At 40.7% G+C, this 18,867-nt stretch overlaps 1 protein-coding gene across 1 annotated transcript in view; it reads left to right on the forward strand.

Annotated features, from left to right (window-relative positions):
• ctnnal1 (catenin (cadherin-associated protein), alpha-like 1) overlaps positions 1-18,867 on the forward strand; it is a 55,477-nt gene that overhangs the window by 20,293 nt on the left and 16,317 nt on the right. Inside the window, exons 2-3 of the mRNA XM_073462939.1 lie at positions 13,656-13,845; positions 18,385-18,572. Coding sequence (XP_073319040.1) covers positions 13,656-13,845; positions 18,385-18,572 — 378 coding nt within the window. The remainder of the gene's footprint in view (positions 1-13,655; positions 13,846-18,384; positions 18,573-18,867) is intronic.

Here is an 18,867-nt window from a genome sequence, read left to right on the forward strand (position 1 = left end):
AAATGTTGGCATTGAATGTCTGGACAGATTTGTTGTCTTGGTTGCCTATCAGATAAATCATGATTCAACATTTAAAAATATGTCAGATAGCCTTAAGCTTTTAAGAGATCAGCTTTTTTTAATACAAAAGGGTTCTGAGATTTCAAACACCACCATGCTGTGACTAGTACGCAAGTAAATGTCTGTATCGACCAGGGCATTGTTTGAGCTTCAGGATCGCGTGTGCAAAATAGTCACGTCACAGGACATGCAATGTGAGGTCACACAAAACATGTCATGCTACAGCTTTTTTGCTGCTTGATACAAAGGGAAACTTGCACGGCTGTTATTTTCCATAATCTAATCTACAACAGAAGTCTGTCTGATAGTACATAATTTAGTCCAGTTCTTGGTCATTGTCCTTCTTGAGTAGTTGGTTATATGCACTGGGACGCAGCTAGTTTTATTTCATCAGCTCTAACCTTCTCGTTGATGTTTGCTGTGGATTCAATCTGCCTGTCCACATATTCAAATGTCAGCTGTGATTGTTGAGCCAAAGCTTGAAGGCCAAATGTTGCCCTTTTCTCATACAACTCCAATGAGGTACAATCTGATAAAAATCCAAACTCATTCAACTGCTGGCCCCGTTCAGGTTGTCTTTACTGTCCAAATACTGTTAGCTCTTGTCTCTGTATCCACATGCAGGTACGGCCCCCACTTCATTGTGGCTACCTCCATCAGTGTCCGCCTGCTCGTTGTCTCATTGGCTGCATGTATGCTGGCACGCTTGAGCAGAGTGGGCTAAGGTTCATGTCATGTGCTTGTGTTCTGATCTGTAACCTTTTTCACGTGTCGCCCGCTTTCTCACCCATCATGTTTACTTTGTCTATCCACTGCTCAGACTCTAGTCAAACAAAGTGAAATCTGGCTCCGTGCATTACATCATCACATCTCTGCCAGCTTTGAGTGAAACATGAAAACATGGCGATTGAAATACAGCTCGCTTGAGCAACGATAATACACTAATTCCACTTAACTGTTATCGATAACATACACTTAGGAAGACTTACTGTTCCCAACAAAAGGTAATGCCATGTTTGAAATGACCTGAGGCATACAGAAACAAACCTTGACTAAGCACTGTAGCAGAATTGTAGTATGAATAATTCAATGTCATCATTTATTGAATCCATATGATTAATTTAATTATTGTTTTCCACCTGGGGAAGTAGAAATAAACTGCTAATGCAACAGAAATACATTATCCCCTTATGAGTTCAAGAGCCTGATGGATACTGGATTCTTGGGGCTGATGCTGGTACCGATATTGGGGAGTATAAAATTAAGATATCTATTTGCTGATATTTCTATCTACACAGAATGTATGTATAAACACACATTTTTGCAGTGATACCTCAATTGTGGTTATCAAACACTTACGTATATATGTATTTGATGGAGGCAATGTATTTTACAGTTAAACAATTAACATTAGAGCATTATTGCATTTGAGCACTTAAACAGTAAGCGTCACTTTAAATAGTAAGTTTACTTAAATATGGACTTTCTGCTTTTCTCAGTTTTATGCCATATGGAACGAATATCTTTGGGTTTCTCTGGACATTGAGAAACTGGAATGAACATTTTTCACAATGTTCTAAAATTTAATTGACCAAATGTTTTCCCAGTTGCTCTTCAGGATAATCAGCAGATGTGCTTCTGCTTCAAAGTGCTCCAATATGTTCAACAGCTATTTTTTCATTGTCTTATATATACACTGATATCAAACTCATGCTGTGATAATTATGTTGAGAAAAAGAAATCTGAAGTAGAAAAGCAGTGTTCTCATGCAGCTGCAGTTAAAGTTCAATAATAGGTCTCAAAGAGACATAAGCACACAGAGAGGCTTGCCCTGGGGGCATAAATACACAGGGATGCTAATGTGTTTGTTGGCAGTAGCTTCACTATGCTACATGGCTGTCAGCTTGCCTTGTCTGTTGGCCTCTGTAGTCTTCCCACATCCATCACCTCCTCTGTGCCCTTCTCCCCCCTCTGTTCCCCTCTTTGGCAATCAGCTGGTATTATCCCTGTTATCTTGCGTTTGTATGGGCACACACTGATCTTTTCTCTGGAATTATCTGTCTTGCTGGGTAAAACCATCTATGTTCAATCATCCTCAAGGTATGTGTGTGCAGGTGGTGGAAGTACAGAGGGAAATTGGGCTTCGCTAGTTGCATGCAGTTTTATAATGTCAGGCTGCTATCACTGGTTTTGGGGAGCTTAAATTAGGCCTCGAATCAGACTGATCTGAGGTCAGTTTGTCCCGGGAAAAGACTCAGAGGAGCATAACGCTGGTGCTTTCTGTGTGACCTCCACAGGTTCATTACAACAAGCATAGTCTGTCTAAGCTGATAAGACAGACTTTCACTTTCTAATTTCTCTCTAGCTTCACACACACACACACACACACACATACACACATACACACACAAACAAACTGACTCGTGAATAAATCTTTTAAATCTCTTTAAGCAGCTGTTAATAAGTGTGCATCCATACAGCCTCACTGTGCATCTTCTTATATAGCCATAAAGCACTTAAATAACAGCAAAATTCTTTACTTCCTTAAAGCAGAAATAGACAAAGCAAAAAAACGACCATAAGAACCTCCGATCTCATTTTGTGAAAAAGTGAAGTAAAACACCTGGTTGTATTAATAAGTAGGCACGTTGTGTTACTTACTCAGCTAGTAGAAAGTATGCCAGTTCTGAATCATCTTGAGTCCCGGTGTTAAGGGGAAACACTCCCTCAATGAGGGGACAGACTTTGACAAAACACTGGAGCTCTGCATCAAGTGAATGCCCGTCCGTTCACTCTTGTTTTACCTCGGTTTCTATCACTCCCTCTCTTCACCTTCTTTGCCTCCTCCATCAGCAGGGATCTTTTTTCTTTTGCACTGTAGAGTTTCCACAGTTCTCCAATTGTTCCACAGTATTCCAGTTGTTCCACCTCTACCTGGGGATAGCATCCAGGGAAAACAATGCTTCTTCCTGTTTTGGTTGCACAATGGCAGACCTTAACTTTTGCGGGAAAAACGAGCCTGGTGACAGACCGAATAGCATAGTGAAAGCGAGGCTTACAGAGAACATATCTAAGCAGATGGTGTCATTTTTCTACAGCCATTACACTGAGCAATCACTGTTTACTTCAGAATCATGATTCAAAGCAAAAAAGTTGTCTGTTTCCAGTTTAAGCAGCAAAATTCTCGAGTTTCTGCTTCTTTCTATTACTTCTCCAAGTTTAGGGATTTTGCTGCGGTGCTTACTCTTTTGGGTTTTTAAAAACTGTATGAAGATTAACTCAGCTCAAACAGACTTGTGGTGTGTGTGTGTCTCTCTGTAGGTATGTGTGAGCGGGAGGTTTCTAAATGAAAAATAGCTCTGCATATGCAGTCTAATTCCCAAAGAATGCATGACCAGTCAGGACGACATATGGATATGGTTCAGCTCAGCTTTTATGCAAAATTAAACTGCTACCTTGTGGTTCTAATTTAACAAGGTGCACCAGAGAAGTTGCATTCTGCTCCCATTAGCTGACTCCGTAACTCTTACCATAGTGTCTGTAGGCAGCTGAAAGAGCATAAAATGAGTGCAGCTTACATTTGCTAGATAAGGGCATGACTCATTGTTACAGAGTACGGGTCTACAATTGGCCAGTGGATCGACATGTTTTCACTAATGTTTTGATCAGTGATGACAAACTGGTGGACAACTTTTTGTCTAGAAAACCAGCCATATTCATTCAGAACAGTTCATGAAATAATAGTCAATGTGTGAATTGTTCACTTGACATTATGACCCTATAAATTTACTCATTTCATTGGGAATGAAAGGGCATATGCTTTCTGAGTAAGAGTGGGATGGGGCAGCAGGTCTTTTCTCTTATTTTTGCCATTCTGTGTGCATGGATTTACAGTAAACCCCAAAGGATGCAGCTTAAACATCACAAGCTGCTACTGTACCCTATCACACTGTACTATAGTGCATCACCCTGGCTCCAGGGACACACTTGAAGCGCTGCACACACACAAGACAGCTAGAGGAGAGCTGGATGAAGGTGTGGAGGCAAAGCAATAAGTCACAAGGGAGGGAAATTTGAAAGAGAGAATATGGTGTTAGATACACAGTGAGGAAGAAACAAGACATGATGTAGATGTGACATGTCCTCCTCTTTATTCTCTCGCTCCCTTCACCTCTCCCCGTCTATCTGTATCCGCTCTCCTCCTGACTCCCTTGTCTCTGTTTTCATCTCCCCGTACCGCTTCCCCAGCCTGGCCGTCGTCCAGTGCGGCATCAAACTCCCGTCTGCTCGCGGCCAATTTGGAAGGAATTTGCTCGCCCATTAAAGTGCATGTTCAGTACGACTTTCATCCCTTTCCTCTTATGCTTTTTTTTTCTCTCCATCTCGCAGTCCCCCAGTGAACAGTCTGCCACATCTCCTCTTGCATCAATAAAGACCGAACAGAGACTCACAGATTCTGTGGAAGACAAAAAAAACGCTGTAAGACTCCAGGAGAAATCAGCACGGAGAGTACAAACATTCAGGGTCCTTTCAGGTGCAGTTCTCCCTGCAACAATGATCTCTTTGTTCCGTAATGGGCCGAAATGAGACCTGGAAGTGTTCTTTTTCCTGTTTATTTTTTAACAAAGTGATCCATGTGCTATAGAGTTTGTGCAATGAGAGTGACAATCCGAGGTGTGTCGAAACAGGAGGCTACCAAAGTTTTTCGCATATTAACAAGGACAAACACGAAAACTCACTCAGACAAAATAATGCAGAGGGTTTCACCTGATCAGAAAGTAAAAATGACTGTGATGTGAAACCTTGTTGTTTTGTTTCTCTGCTCCTCCTCTCCTTCTTTTCACACAAACTTATGTCCAATTATTTTCTACATAAGTTATGCACATCACGGTTATTCAAGTCCACATACACACAATACTATCTGCGCAAACACACAAGCATAATTAGACCTAAAAAAAATTATTTACAATGATTTACACCCCCCACCTTCACACATGTTGAAACCCTTGCACTTATTTATTTTATTTATTTGTTTATATGATAGGGACGGAGCAAGTTAATGCACATCAGTATAAGATACTCAATGTAAAAGTGCCAGATTTAGCAAGAATGCTCATTTACATCTCTAGTCCATAGGCATGTAACAGAAACAGTATACAGATATACAATACACAATACAAAAATAAATGAAATACATTAAACAACATGTCCGTTTAAAAGTGATCACACAGTGGCTAAGTAGCATTGTGGGGAATGTAGGCACCAGGTTTTGAAAAGGAAGAATGCATGGGAAAAAAGACAATATCTCTTGATTTTGATCATTTGTTTTAGGACTGCAATGCTAGACCAGTGGACAGAAACCTACATTACCCACGATGCAACAGCCATTGAATGACATCACTGGGGGCAATTTATCAGATTACATGCAGCTTCCTCTGGGCCACAGAAGACTTTATACTACTTTTTTCACGTACTCCCCAAGACATGTAAACACACTTTAATGTGTAAAAATTGTGGATTTTTACACATTGTTTGAGTTGAATTTAACTTTAATGCTGAATGGCTGACTGTGATGTCTGATTCTGTTTCTAATCTCAACTTAATTCTCAGTCTTTTTGCTCTGGAGTTCTTTTCAGATTGTTACTCACATCAGCAGGCTAAAGCTCAAAGGAATGAGGGATACAAATTAGACAAATAAGCAGACCAACATAACACTTGGCAAGCAAGCAGTTATTTTGATGAATGGTGACAATGTGTGTTTAATAAAAGCCCTGTCAGGCCTCCAGGATGAGCTTGTTCGTGCTCACTGTTATCCTGCTGCCTTTGCTTGTGAAAGGATTTCTTGCAGTTATTAAATGACAAGAAAGGCACAACTTTGCCATTGGAAAATAGGCTTTGAATTGATCTGTTGTGAGTAAACTGGAGTTTTCTTCTACAAACACAGCAATTTATCTTCACATTTATACAACTGCACAATCCAGGAGTCAGAATGGAGAGAGAAAACAAGCAGGGAGAAAGAATGACTCAGATAACAGCAAACTTTCTCCCTGCACAGCCATTCAATGGAAGTCAGTCAGTAGCCATGGGAGGCAGCCACAAATGTTTCCAGCTTTTGTTACCCTCTGATTTATAGTCGGTCAGTGTGTCCTTGAGGTGTGACTCTAGATTTCCTGCTAACCAATGGGTGGGCTTTGTTCGTGTATTGTGTTGCTCAGAGTAAGCTGTTGATGTCCCTTTTATGGCCTTGTAATTGTCTTACTAATTATGGACAACAAAGAGATGAGAGGTAGATAACTGGGAATTGACTGGTCGTGTACCAGGGGAGAGAGTAACAAGAAGGGGATGGACAGGCTCTGCTGTGTTAATGTGAGAGCAAAAAAGAGAGTTGTGTGTGTGGGAGCAGCAGCAGGGTTCACATTGTTCTTTTAAGTCCTGAGATATTAAATTTTTAGAGGTTTTCTCTCTTTGTCTTTCAGTGTCAAATGCACAATGATGTCCATAACAAGCTGGAACTAACAGACATGTTGATTTAGCGTAGCTATTCAGAATAGAAATGGAAGGTTAGTAGAGCTGTACCGAATGTCAACATAATCTTCACTTTTAGAGCTAGGCAAAATCACCTTAGTTTGGTTATAATGTGATGTGTCATAAGTGTTTATTCCTGGCATCAGGGCTGAATTACAGTAAAGTGACGTAATTTTCTAAACTTGTTCTACTACCACTTCATTATATCCACATTACTGATGATTATTAATCAGAAATCTCATTGTGTTCTAGCATTTATGAAGTGCTTTTGAGGAGATTTTCAAAATATCAATATATGTTTCATGTATCCAGATATACATGTAGTTAAAAAAATATCATAATATAATATTTTGGCCGTATTGCTCAGCCCCACTCAATCAAAGATAGTGATGCATGATGTGCGCCGAGTGAATGCAGATACATAATATGAATATGATAGTGTTAGAGCTGAAATAGATTTTTTTGTTATATATATATATATATATATGATTTATGGGGCTGTTAGACTGTTGAAGGTGAGTTATTTCTGAGAAAGGGAGTAGGTTGCGGAGTCTCATTCCCAGGTCTTGAAATGCTGTTGGTGGTTCTGTCAAAACCAGCGTGCAAAAAACAGCTGCACAGCAATCAAATGTTGACCTAGAATTCTAATTTCAACATTATGAATGAAGCTTTGAAGCTTCAGTCTGTTAGGTACAGCCCTAAAAGTTAGTCTGGTGTTAGCACTATCTGAATTGGATCGACGAATATCAGCTGAACACACTATGACTGGCAAATCACAGTTCAAACGCTGTATGATATAGTACAAAAAAGATCAAATTGTGATCATTATGACAGATTTTTGATAGATTAAATATTTTTCACTGAAAAACTATAGTATTACAATTATGATGAACAAATATGTTTAATTACATCTGGAGACTGCATCTCTGCAGCACTGTAGTACTTTGTTGTAATGTTGTTGTGTCACACATTTTACCTTTATCACAAAATTACAGCTTCTGCGATTGGGAAAATTGCACTTGGCCATATTGTAGTTTTGATAATATTTCGATTAATTGTGCAGCCCCAGTTCAAACCTGTTCAATCTTTCCACTGAGCAGACTGCAAACGGGCCCGAAGAAAAATGGATTCCCAAAATATTTAAAACCCAGTAGCACCGCTGTGGTTTAATAATTATCTCAGTTCACTAATGCTTTTCTGGACTGGAAAACAAATTCAACATAGAAGTACATTTTTCAGGGGAAATGTTAGTTTTCTCTCCTGCCATGCAGAACTTATTAATCATTGAATTATTCTTCTTTTGGGCCCAAAATTGTTTCAAATGTAAATAAAACATTAGGCGTCTGAATGATACTTTAAAAAGATATTATTAAAGGAAAAAAGAAAAATATTATTAAAACACCTCCACATTTACTGCATTAGGTAGTAGATTAAGCCATTTTCCTCCACAGCAAACCCTTCTGTAGCAAAACGGTCGATAAAGCATCCTTGTTTTTTCGGTCATGGAAGTGTTCAGTTAGCCCCGTCAATAAACAAATCTGTTGGAGGTCTGACTTTGCATCTGAAGCAACATTTGTGCTTATTTCACAGATTTCAGATCTTGTAAATCCTCTGGGGGTTTGGGGAGGCTTTGGGCCGGATGCTGCTTTGTTAGGAGTGCTCACTGGCATTCAAACACTGCTGGAGTGCAGCAGAGCACAGCAGCATGGTATGGCGAGATGTGTGTGTTTGTGAAAAGGAGAGGATGAACTGAGAGGAGACATTTTAAATGAGTAGACTGCGGTGAAAAAGTACAGTACAACCCTAACCTTTGCCCTGAAGGCAGCTTTAATGATTGAGCAGCTGCCAGTAAGGAGTGAAGCCGGTATCGAACCTCAATATTTATTCTGTTATCGATCGAAATGTGTCCATAGGATATGAAGTATGAAAATCTGTGGAGAACTTAAAGTTGGCATTGAGTGTCTGGTCATATTTGTAGTCTTGTTTACTTGTTATACTTGTTATAAATAAATCAACGGAAATTGACGTTACAATGCCTGTGATCTATTGTGTTGCAGAGATATCTACTGGTGTAACTATGCTAACCAGCTAGACCTGACCCGGTCCAAATCGTCTGTGCTAACTAACACTAACTCTTCCCCGGTGCTCCGAGCTCGCAGTCTTTACTGCTAGCTGCATGGCTAACTGTGCTAACTAGTTAATGGCAGCTGCAGTTAGCAGTTACTCTGGTGAAACGCTTGTGATTTGTTTACATTCGACAGGTGGCCAATTCTTACATATTGCACCTTTAAATAATGATTTAACCATGATTTAACTGTTTTCTTTCTGAACTTTTTTCCACTAACAAATGTAGAATGAGTGTGCACTTGTCTCTGGATGGTTTGATTTGCACACAAACACAATGGCCTCTCCTCTGCGATGGCACTGTATCAATATTATGTTCTCTCCACCCTGCTCTGTTCCTGTTTGCACAGTCCAGTAAGTGTACCCACCTAGTAATCCCTAAAGGAGGAAATCCCAGGCAGTGGCTGTTCTCTACTCTCCCTCCCTGTCTCTCTTTGCAATTCACACAGACGTTTCACTGTGTTTGTCTTTCACAGACACACCGCGTTAAACTTGTTAAAGTAACTTCCACCCTACGCCATTCTGCTGCAGTGTGGAAAAAGCTGCCTTCACACAGGAAGATCTGTTATCAGGTTTTCTCCCGGAGTCACTTTTGACCCTCTTTTGTGTCTCTCTGTCCGTCTCAGTCTCTTTCTGTCACTTTCTCTTCCTCCAGGCTCACTCACAGGTTCCTCACTCATGCTCTCCCCCCACTTAAACACTGGTTTCTGGATCGGTGCCAGCCCGAGTGTTCATGAGTGTCACCATTTGCTTATACAAGTACTCTGAGGAAACAATCATGCCTTTCCCTGCATTTAGACGCGCATGCACGCTGCAGACATAAAAATAACATGTGCATCAGTGTGCACAAACATTATTAGTTGTACACACGGATGCAGGGCCTCCAGAAAAGAAAAAAAAACAGAATAATTCAGCCGTCAACTTAAACTTTACAGGACGGAAATGTTTATGAGGTCTGTTGTATAACGTAAATGCCACCTGCTGTTGAACGACAATCTTTTTCATGACGTAGGCCTGAATCATATGCCACGGTGCCCTGATTCCCTCTGTTAGGCTGCGTCATGTCCAGCCAGCCAGCCAGCGTCTGTGTTTTCTGAGGAGTAGTAGCCTACTCTGTGTGGGTGAGTCAGGGAGAAACAGCGGGCTCGCAGGGAAGAAAGCTTTAATACTGAGACAGAGTGATGCATAAAGTTTTGACTGACAGACCTAAGTTTTTCGGACACTTTTCAGGTCAGGATTTTGCTACAGAACAATGGTCCTTCAGAGAATGGTGTGAAAGAAAACAACTGATTGACGCAACAAGACTGACAGGTGGAGTTACATAGGAGAAAGAGTGGAGGAAGAGAGAGAGAGAGCAGCTGGGTGTTTTTCCCAAATGTGCTTGTGCCATTCAAGCAGCTACTCATCCGAGCAGCCAGCGCAGCTGACAATGTGAAAATCAAATATTAATGGTGTTAGTATTTCAATCCTAAATCGATAATTGATTGATATTGAAATGAGCTTTCAAATCCGGTCAATGAATTCAGAGGTAGTTTCAGTGCACTTACACAGCTAGCTTTGCACCGTGTCAGAGAATTTCTTTGGGAAGAGCGTTTACTCAAGAGTAATGGACTGAACTGAACTGATAATATTGCCAGAGATCCTTTATTGATTTGCTTGGGAAGATGGTTTACTCGTGACAGATTTGAGAAACTGAAATCTGTAACAAACTGAACTTATTTCTATATTTGTTGTTTATTATTGAAACCCTGAAGGGTTTTACTTTTTGTTGAACTCTGGAATCTTTATTTTTGGTGAATATTATTTGAGCTTGCATAACCCTAACCTGCAAAAAGCCACCTAGATAAAATCAAGCAGTTGTAAAATACCCCTATCTCTTTAAAGAAGAGTTTGAAAATGTAAATGACAATTGTCTGGGCATAAAACCAATGATCTGTAGATATTTGCAAATCCAGATGCAAGTCTAATAACATAGCCATCAGTGCTGCTGCTTTTTTTTTTTTATCGAAACAAATCGTGACATTAAAATCGAAAGTCAAATCAAATCGTGGAGTTGGAGAACTGTGACACCACATACACTGAAACATACATAGATACATCTGCAGTCTTTCATTATTCCTCTGTGTCACTAACTGCCTCAACTTTTTCTTTATCTCCATTATTACTCATGTCTCTTTTTCATGATTTATATAACTTAATTAGATACTTGTCACGTAACACGCAGTATAGAGATATGACCTTCGCTGTGAAAGAGATTTGAGCAATGCAGTTTTCTGTGTTGTGCAGAATTTATGCCAAACCCAGTGGCGATCCTTTTTCACACATTCCCAGATAAGGTATTTTTCAATCAGACACACATTTGCTGTGCACACAGTGCTAATGAGCATGGAGGCTTGACACCGTGAAACAACTTAAGCAGTGTTAAACATGTTGCCAAAATCAGTTTAAAGAACTCAGTGAAACCTGATGAAACTGTCAGTATTAATGTGAGTCATGTCTCGCAGGGCAGCCAGTTTGCTGACTCAGGTTAATTTAGCGTTGTGGCATTCAGTCAGGAGGCATTTGTAGCAGGTTTATAGCCTTTTGTGGTGAGCAAGAATTTAGGAGTCTTTCGCCATTTTCTTTTCTAACACTATATTTATAAAGTTAATGATGAATCAATAAAAAAAATAAGCACATTCACTGATAATGAAAACAATCAAGGCAACTATTATGATAATGTTATAAATTCCTTTAAAATTCCAGATAACAAAAAATGTAATGTTATGTTTGGCCACAACCTGTCCAGTTTTTGTGTGTCTGATCTGAAAGATTACAGTACTACCAACTTTCATTACTCATATCAGAGGATTTCATTCAGATTCTTTCGGTGTCTGACATTCCTGCATCGTTCAAACAGCCAATCTGAGCTCAGCAGAACCAGCATGTCTTCTGTAACTCGCAGTAAAAGGATCCTCACTTGGACCACCTGCAGCTCATGTACCAATTAAAATCACCACCCACCCACCCCCTGACCCAAATGGTTTGACACACATGCACACAATCACACACACAATGATAACAGCTGGAGAGAGTGGAAGCAATCAATAAATAATTGATGAAAATTAGCTCTACCCATTCATAATTGATACCCTCAATTACCACTAAGAGGCCCCACCTGAGTTTCCTGTGTGTGTCTTTGTTCCCAGTGGTCTTGAATATGTCACAAAAGATTTGGTGTGTGTCCCATCTGCTGTTTGTTGCTTCTCTCTTTTTCAAATTGTATGAAACAATGTGTTGGTACTGTAGAGATGCTTTCTCTCTTACTGACACACACAGCGAGTTATCTGCGAGCCGTTTTCCAAAATGTTATCTCTTCTTGTAGCCGTACGGGCAGGAAACTACTCTCTGCTGATAACCAAATGGAGTGTGTGCTTCAGACTCAACATGTTCCCTTATCAAAGATACTGTTAGGGTATAATCGCAGCATACTTTCTCTATTGAATTCTAATTCTAATTTGGTGAAATGCAATTATGCAACTATTCAGTTATCTTCCTCCAGGCTTTTGGACAGATCAGTGGAGAGTAACTACTTGGTACCTAACTATGCCGCAAGTATAGCTAACTATAGTATAGTATAGCTACTATAGTATAGTATAGTATTTTTATTATTGGTTAATCTGCTGGTGATTTTCATGATAAACAGTGTTGGGCAGGTTACTCAGGAAGTGTAATGAGTTACTCTTTAGTTATTACTCTGTTGAAAAGTAATATTACTTATTATTTGGTGACAAAAGTAATTAGTTACGTTACTTGTTATGTTACGATATTACTTTCAGCTAGGTAACATCTCCATGATGTAACAGCAACAAGCTTCTTTACATCTTGTCCACTTAACGTCCCTCAACAGCAGTGTCCTGCTCTGAAATCCGGTTTCTGTTGTAAAGCCTGAGTGCACGTTGCTTCACTGGCAGTAGACTCCTCAAATTGTCACATTGCTGTGCTGCCGTATCAGAAGCTTCAGTAATTTGCATTTTGTTATTTTTCACAGTTGAAAGCATTTTTCTGCTCGCACAAAGTTTGCAGCAGACCACAGTGTTCTTTGCATGTTTGACTGAGACAAACTCGCTGAGACATATGTCTCTTCCTCATTCTCCAACTTTCAGCTTTTTGCCTAGTAGGCGACGTGACCTGCTCTGACCTGCTGCATGTACACATCATCATAAGACAGCCAACCGTGTACAAAAAAGAAATTGTGTCCTGGCAATCGAGCAACGCTGTGTTACTTAATATAGTAACTGTATTATTATTACTGATTCTGAAATTGTAATCCCTTACACTACTTGTTACTGGGAAAAGTAATAGTATTACAGTAATATATTACTGAGTAATGCGTTACTGCCCAACACTGACAATAAATGACAAGAAAGCAGTAAATCCTGACATTTAATAAGCTGCAACCAGCAAATGTTTGACATTTTGGCCTGAATAATGATAGATTGATTAACAGAAAAGTTGGCAACTAATTTTCTTTTGATCTACTGATTGACTTATCTTTGTGGCTCTACTTGTAAGGATTAAATAACTGGCTACAATAAAGTATATGATGTTTGATTGTCATGTTTTTTATTACAGTGGTGCTGCAATGATTAGTCAGCATTTATTGTTTAAATGTATTAACTATTTCAATCATCACAAAAATGTGAACCATCCTGTGTTTTCAGCTTCTCAAATGTGAAGATCTGCTTTTTTTTAAATCTGTTTTTGTAAAATGAACATTAAATTGAAACAATTAACAGATTAATTAACAGTTTTGAGTAAAGAAAGTCATAGCTGCCATGTTCCATACATATTTGTAATTGTTCACTAAAATGTGTTTTTTTTCAACAATGTAAAGTTTGTGTCTTCTTATATACATATAAATAATGTTGGTCTTTCCCCTTTTTTCCCCCCACATGTTCCTGCAGATCACCACTCTGATAAATCATAAAGACAAGCCAAAGAAGTCCGAGCGCACCCTGGCAGCCATACACAGGGTGGGCCAAGCAGTGAGTGTGGCTGTGGGACGTTTTGTTGCCGTCGGGGAAGCCATCGCCACAGAGAATCAAGAACTGAAGGATGAGATGGGTCAAGCCTGCTTTGAGGCACGCAGAGCGGGTAGGCATCTTTGGCTGGATCTTATAATGTACTGCCAATTCCACTGAATTGCTGCACTTGAACTCAACACTTTGTTGAGTGTTTCGGAGGGGACGCGAGCAGGAGAGTTATGTTGCAAAACTATGTGAAAGTACTTCATCCTAAAGGCTTCTTCATAGTGGATACTGTATCATCCTGTCATGAGCATATTATAAGCATAAGCAACAGTTGTCATCACAAGCTGTTAAGTCTTAAGTTAATGTTTCCTCAACAGTGTTTATGTGTTAAGACAAACTGTGACTCTCTCACAAAGCACCCGGCATCACCTACAGGCTTCACAGTGTAATCAAATTTGAGCCAATTTCGATTTGTCGGGCCAGCCTGGCTGTCAAACAGTATTGTACCAGAGGACCTCCAGAGTGATCTAAAGACATTGTTGTTATTAGGTTGGAATTAAAGCCTGAAAAAAAGTGCTTCTTCACCCAAGGGTGCGGTGTAGAAGGAGAGAATGAAAGTGTCTGTGCTGGCTTGGAAAGCACAGGCATAATAGATTCTGATGGAAGGCTCTCAGAGACTTGGCGAGATTTAACATGTAGTTTTCCCAATATTCACTGCCACATAGATTGCTTTCTCAACCTAAGGGTCAGGAACCTTCATCCCCCCCCCCCTCCTTATGGCTTCATTTCTGCAGTTTCATTCAAAACATTCAGCTTATAGATCACAGACTTGCAAAATGTTCAGGGAGTAGAGTGGTCTGCCTCTCGCCTAAAATGTAGCTGCAAGAGGCCTCATCTGTTTGGATGGATGTGTGGATGTGTCAAGTGTAAACCAGCAAACAAGCGAGAGAGACAAAGAGGTAGAGAGGGTTGTAGGAGTGCTGGAAACAGTGACAACCAGTGTGAAGAAACAAGAATGTGCAGATCACTCTTTGGAGACGACAGCTTTTATTGAACCCGAGAAAGAAGAGGTGATGGTTTTGTCAGGAATTTGTTTCTCCACACTTTCTTTTTGCTGTCTAAAAATACTCAAGACACATGTATCTTCCTTTCTACTTCAACTTTCTCACAGTTCTTCGTTTAGATAGTTGTCGCCACTTGCTTGCTTCTTTATATATCTGGAAACTCACTTCTTATCAAGCAAAACAAGAACCTCATTTAGCCTCCTACAGAGCAGACCGGAAACAATATCGCATAGGATAAGAATTTAGACACAACGCCGTGATAATAGGTTTATGTTGGGGGAACCAGCTTGTGAAGGAAAGCGTTTAATCCTCACACAGCGCTGATTTGTAAAGACAGCTAAAACGGAGACAAAGAGAGTGCTGGTGGGAGGAGGAGAAGAGACTGATGAGAAAATATGTGCATGCGAATGTGTATGTGTGTGCAAAGGTAAGGCCAAGTAAAGTATATGTGTGCATTTGTGTGTGCGTTGCTCACTGGGACTAATATATTCCTGTTCTCACTTTCCTCTTAGGGAGGTGTTTTCACAGTTTTCCCTTTCACTTATCCTGACAGACACTGTACAACTGTTCCCTGATTATAAAAAGAAGACCCTTTTTGTCTCGTCTTCTTTTAAAAAAAAACGATGGAGACATCTTCAGGGATGAAAAAGAAAGACTTTTGAGTCTTTAAGTCTCCGGGAGAAAGAAGAGCTAGTTAGTGAAGGATTGACATTTCTCTAATACCTAGCCGCGGGGAGAGTTTAATCAGGCAGGCTTCAGCCTTGTGTGCTATAATGAATGAAATAAAGGCAGGCTGAAAGCACTAGTTTAATTAGATGCTACCCATCATCGCAGCATTGCAGAGATCCAATGAGGCAGGTCAGTGGAGGCAATCTGTGTTGGATCTCTGTCTCTGTCTCTTTCACTCAATCTCTCGGTGTCATTTGCACATTGGCATTTCTCTTGCTCCCTCGGAAAGATTTAAGATTAGATGATTTTTGGGATTGAAATAAAGTCAAGGCACATGCAGTGAGTGAGTGTTTTCATACTGGACTTCATGTGGTAAAAAAAAAAGTTGGGGAATATGATTGCCTCGAAGCGCCGTACCAGCACATCAAAGATTGGTCTTTTTTTGAGTTTACACTCCTAAAAGACAGAGAAACAAGTCGACAGCAATGTGAGGCTGTAGCAGAGATCATTTTTTAGCACCGTCTTTAGCATTGTATTTTGTATGTATTTTTGCCAATTAGCACTCAACTCAAAGTACAGCTGAGTAGCGCTGCAACAATAAGTCAATTAATTAATTGGATGCCAACTATTTTGATAATCAATTAATTGTTTCAGTCATTTTTAAAGCAACAATGTCGAAGTGATAACCAACTCACACAACAATGGAAGAGCCACCAGGAATTGGGATTCATTATTTTGCCCAATGATACTTATTCATGTAGACTGCAGGGGCCTGGAATCGAACCACCAACCCTCCCATTGGTGGATGAATGCTCTACCTCCTGAGCCACAGCCGCCCCAAATGTCACATTTGTGATGGCACCAGATGAAAAGTTAAGGAATCGCCAAAGTTAATCAAATTTAGCCCGAGGGGAACATGAATCTGTACCTAATTTCATGGCAATCCCCTGACAGACAGACATTGCCGTCCGTTGAGTCATGCAAGATCAACTGCCTGCAAGCGCTGCACCAACACATCAAGGATCGGCCTTTCAAGTTTTCACTTATGAATAATAAATCTATCACACCGAAAAAAGCAGGCTCCATTACACCTGATGCATGATTTTCGATGTAGGAACAAAACCTTTCATAAATGAACAGTAGATACAAAGGTGGACAGTTCATATGAAAACTAAGGAGCCAGCGGGACAGCTCTGTATTACATTTAGGGCCATGAAAATACTCCATACTCCACTCCATACCATTCACATTCCAGGATTCAGAGGAGAGAGTTGGCTCCCTCTGCTCTCCACCCTGCTAGGGCCATGGGGGTTGAGCAGCAGTCTTTGTGAGCCAGGCCTAGATGTTTTAGCTGGTTAGTGGAGCTGGCACTGAAAAGCAGCCTGTCGGATGCAATCAGTTCGTCAGTGCTGCTTCTTTCAAAGGTCCAGCCAAACCAAATAGACAGCCAAGCTGCATGACCCGATAGAGACCTAGCTATCTCCCCTCCCCCCTCCTCTCTGAGCTCTCCCTTTCCCTGAGATTTCTCACCCACTCCCTGTTGCTCTTAACTCTGGACATTTTCCTCTTGATAGACACTATTTTGGTGATGGGTATGCAGGCTAAAACCCTGTTCCCCTTCCTTTCTGGGGCTGGTATGGACACGTTAACTAGAAAGAAAAAGGGAAAGTTGGACTTTTTTTTGCCTTTGCATATTCTTTGCATGAATGTTTGCCAATTGGTACTTGAGGGCTTTGATTGTCTGTCCCCCAAAAATTGCTCACATAAGTCAGAAAACATGCCAAAACTGTTTGGGTCAGGCTGGCATAGCTGTCGTACCACAGAGCTGAATATAGTATTGTTGTGTTTCATCCTGGTCAGGACGATATGTTCTCCCGGAGGTGACAAGTGGCAGATTGAGGGAACATTTTGCGAGTGTTGTCTCAACTAACTTAAAGGGCATTTAGGAAAATTACCAATTGACCATCTTCCACCCTTCATGTTCTGCCTCTTATCTGGGTCCAGATCTCAGTGGCAGCAGGCAAAGCAAAGCAGCCTAAAGGTCTTCCAGCTCTTCCCAGGGAATCCTCGGGTGCTCCCAGGCCAGATGGGATATGGAAACCCTCCAGCATGTTCTGGGTCTCTCCCCCCAACTGGGAGAAGACTCTTCCTGAGTCATCTGGCAGTCAGCCAAAAGTTCAACCAAAAGTCCTTTTCCAGTGGTCCTCCAAATTTGATTGTAGAGAACCGTGATCAGGATTTATACCAAGCAGGACTACTATTTCTTGTTACTCATCACCTGACAAATATTTTTAATGGAAATCCATTTTCTGTTGGGTTTCCAAGTCACAGGTTTGGCCAGATGTACACACATATAACAGCCTGGCAAATGGTTAATGGAAAAAAATGTAACTGAGGTTTATACATAATAATGATGCAGTCTCATAAACTGTGTATGAACGTCTCCACTCACAGATGTAAACAAATTCCAGTGAGCATCCATACAGTGAGAAAGACTTCTACAGATTTTAAATTTGGGAAAAGGGAGTGCTGGTGTGAGATTAGTACTCTGTGTCTGTAGATACCCAGAGTTTGTGTATTGCGAAGAGAAAAAGACAGATTGTTGCACCTGGGGTCATTCCATTACAATTGTTTCCTCCCCCGATACCTGAACTTAGGTATTGGTCGATACTGAGTACCGTTTCAATACCAATGTGTATTATTGGATCAGTGCACAGACTCATGTACTCACCGATTCCCGATCCCAAATTTTAGGCTATATCGGAGGCATTTCGGATACTGGCAACGATATCTGAACAACCCTTGTTGCACCCTTACGCACCAACAAAACAAATCTGCACTAAGATAATATCAGACAACATATTGCCCTCAATATTATCAGTCTAGCTCTGTTGTTGAACCAAACTTCACCCTTATCTTCTGTCTTGCAGGTGATGCAATAGCCCAGCTGACGGATGTTGGATCAACTTTGCCGTCTCAGCCAGATGGACGCGTGACGGTCTTCAGTGATAGGACGGGGATGGTGAAGGCTGCTCGCCTGCTCCTCTCCTCAGTCACCAAAGTCCTTGTCTTAGCTGACCGCATCGTCATCAAACAGATAACCACATCACGCAACAAGGTGAGACTTGCAGACGTCAGGTTGTGCAACTTTTAAGGATTTACATAATATCTCTTGCATAGCCTCTCAAACTCTATCCTGAGTGCTTTATTTCTAAACAGATAAGCAGTGGCTCTCCGAAGGAGTACTTGAGAGGTAATTGAAGGGAAGCAGCCCATTTAGCGGCCACATAAAAACACAGAGACATGTCTCATCGTACCTGGCTGTGCTCTTAGCTGGACAGCGGGATATGAATGTATCTGCAGACTGAGCCAAGAATGGAAGCAGGGGGCCTAATCATGCCTGGTTAGCCTCG

This window comes from Pagrus major, chromosome 3 (assembly GCF_040436345.1).
Source record: "Pagrus major chromosome 3, Pma_NU_1.0".
Taxonomy (NCBI): Eukaryota; Metazoa; Chordata; class Actinopteri; order Spariformes; family Sparidae; genus Pagrus; species Pagrus major.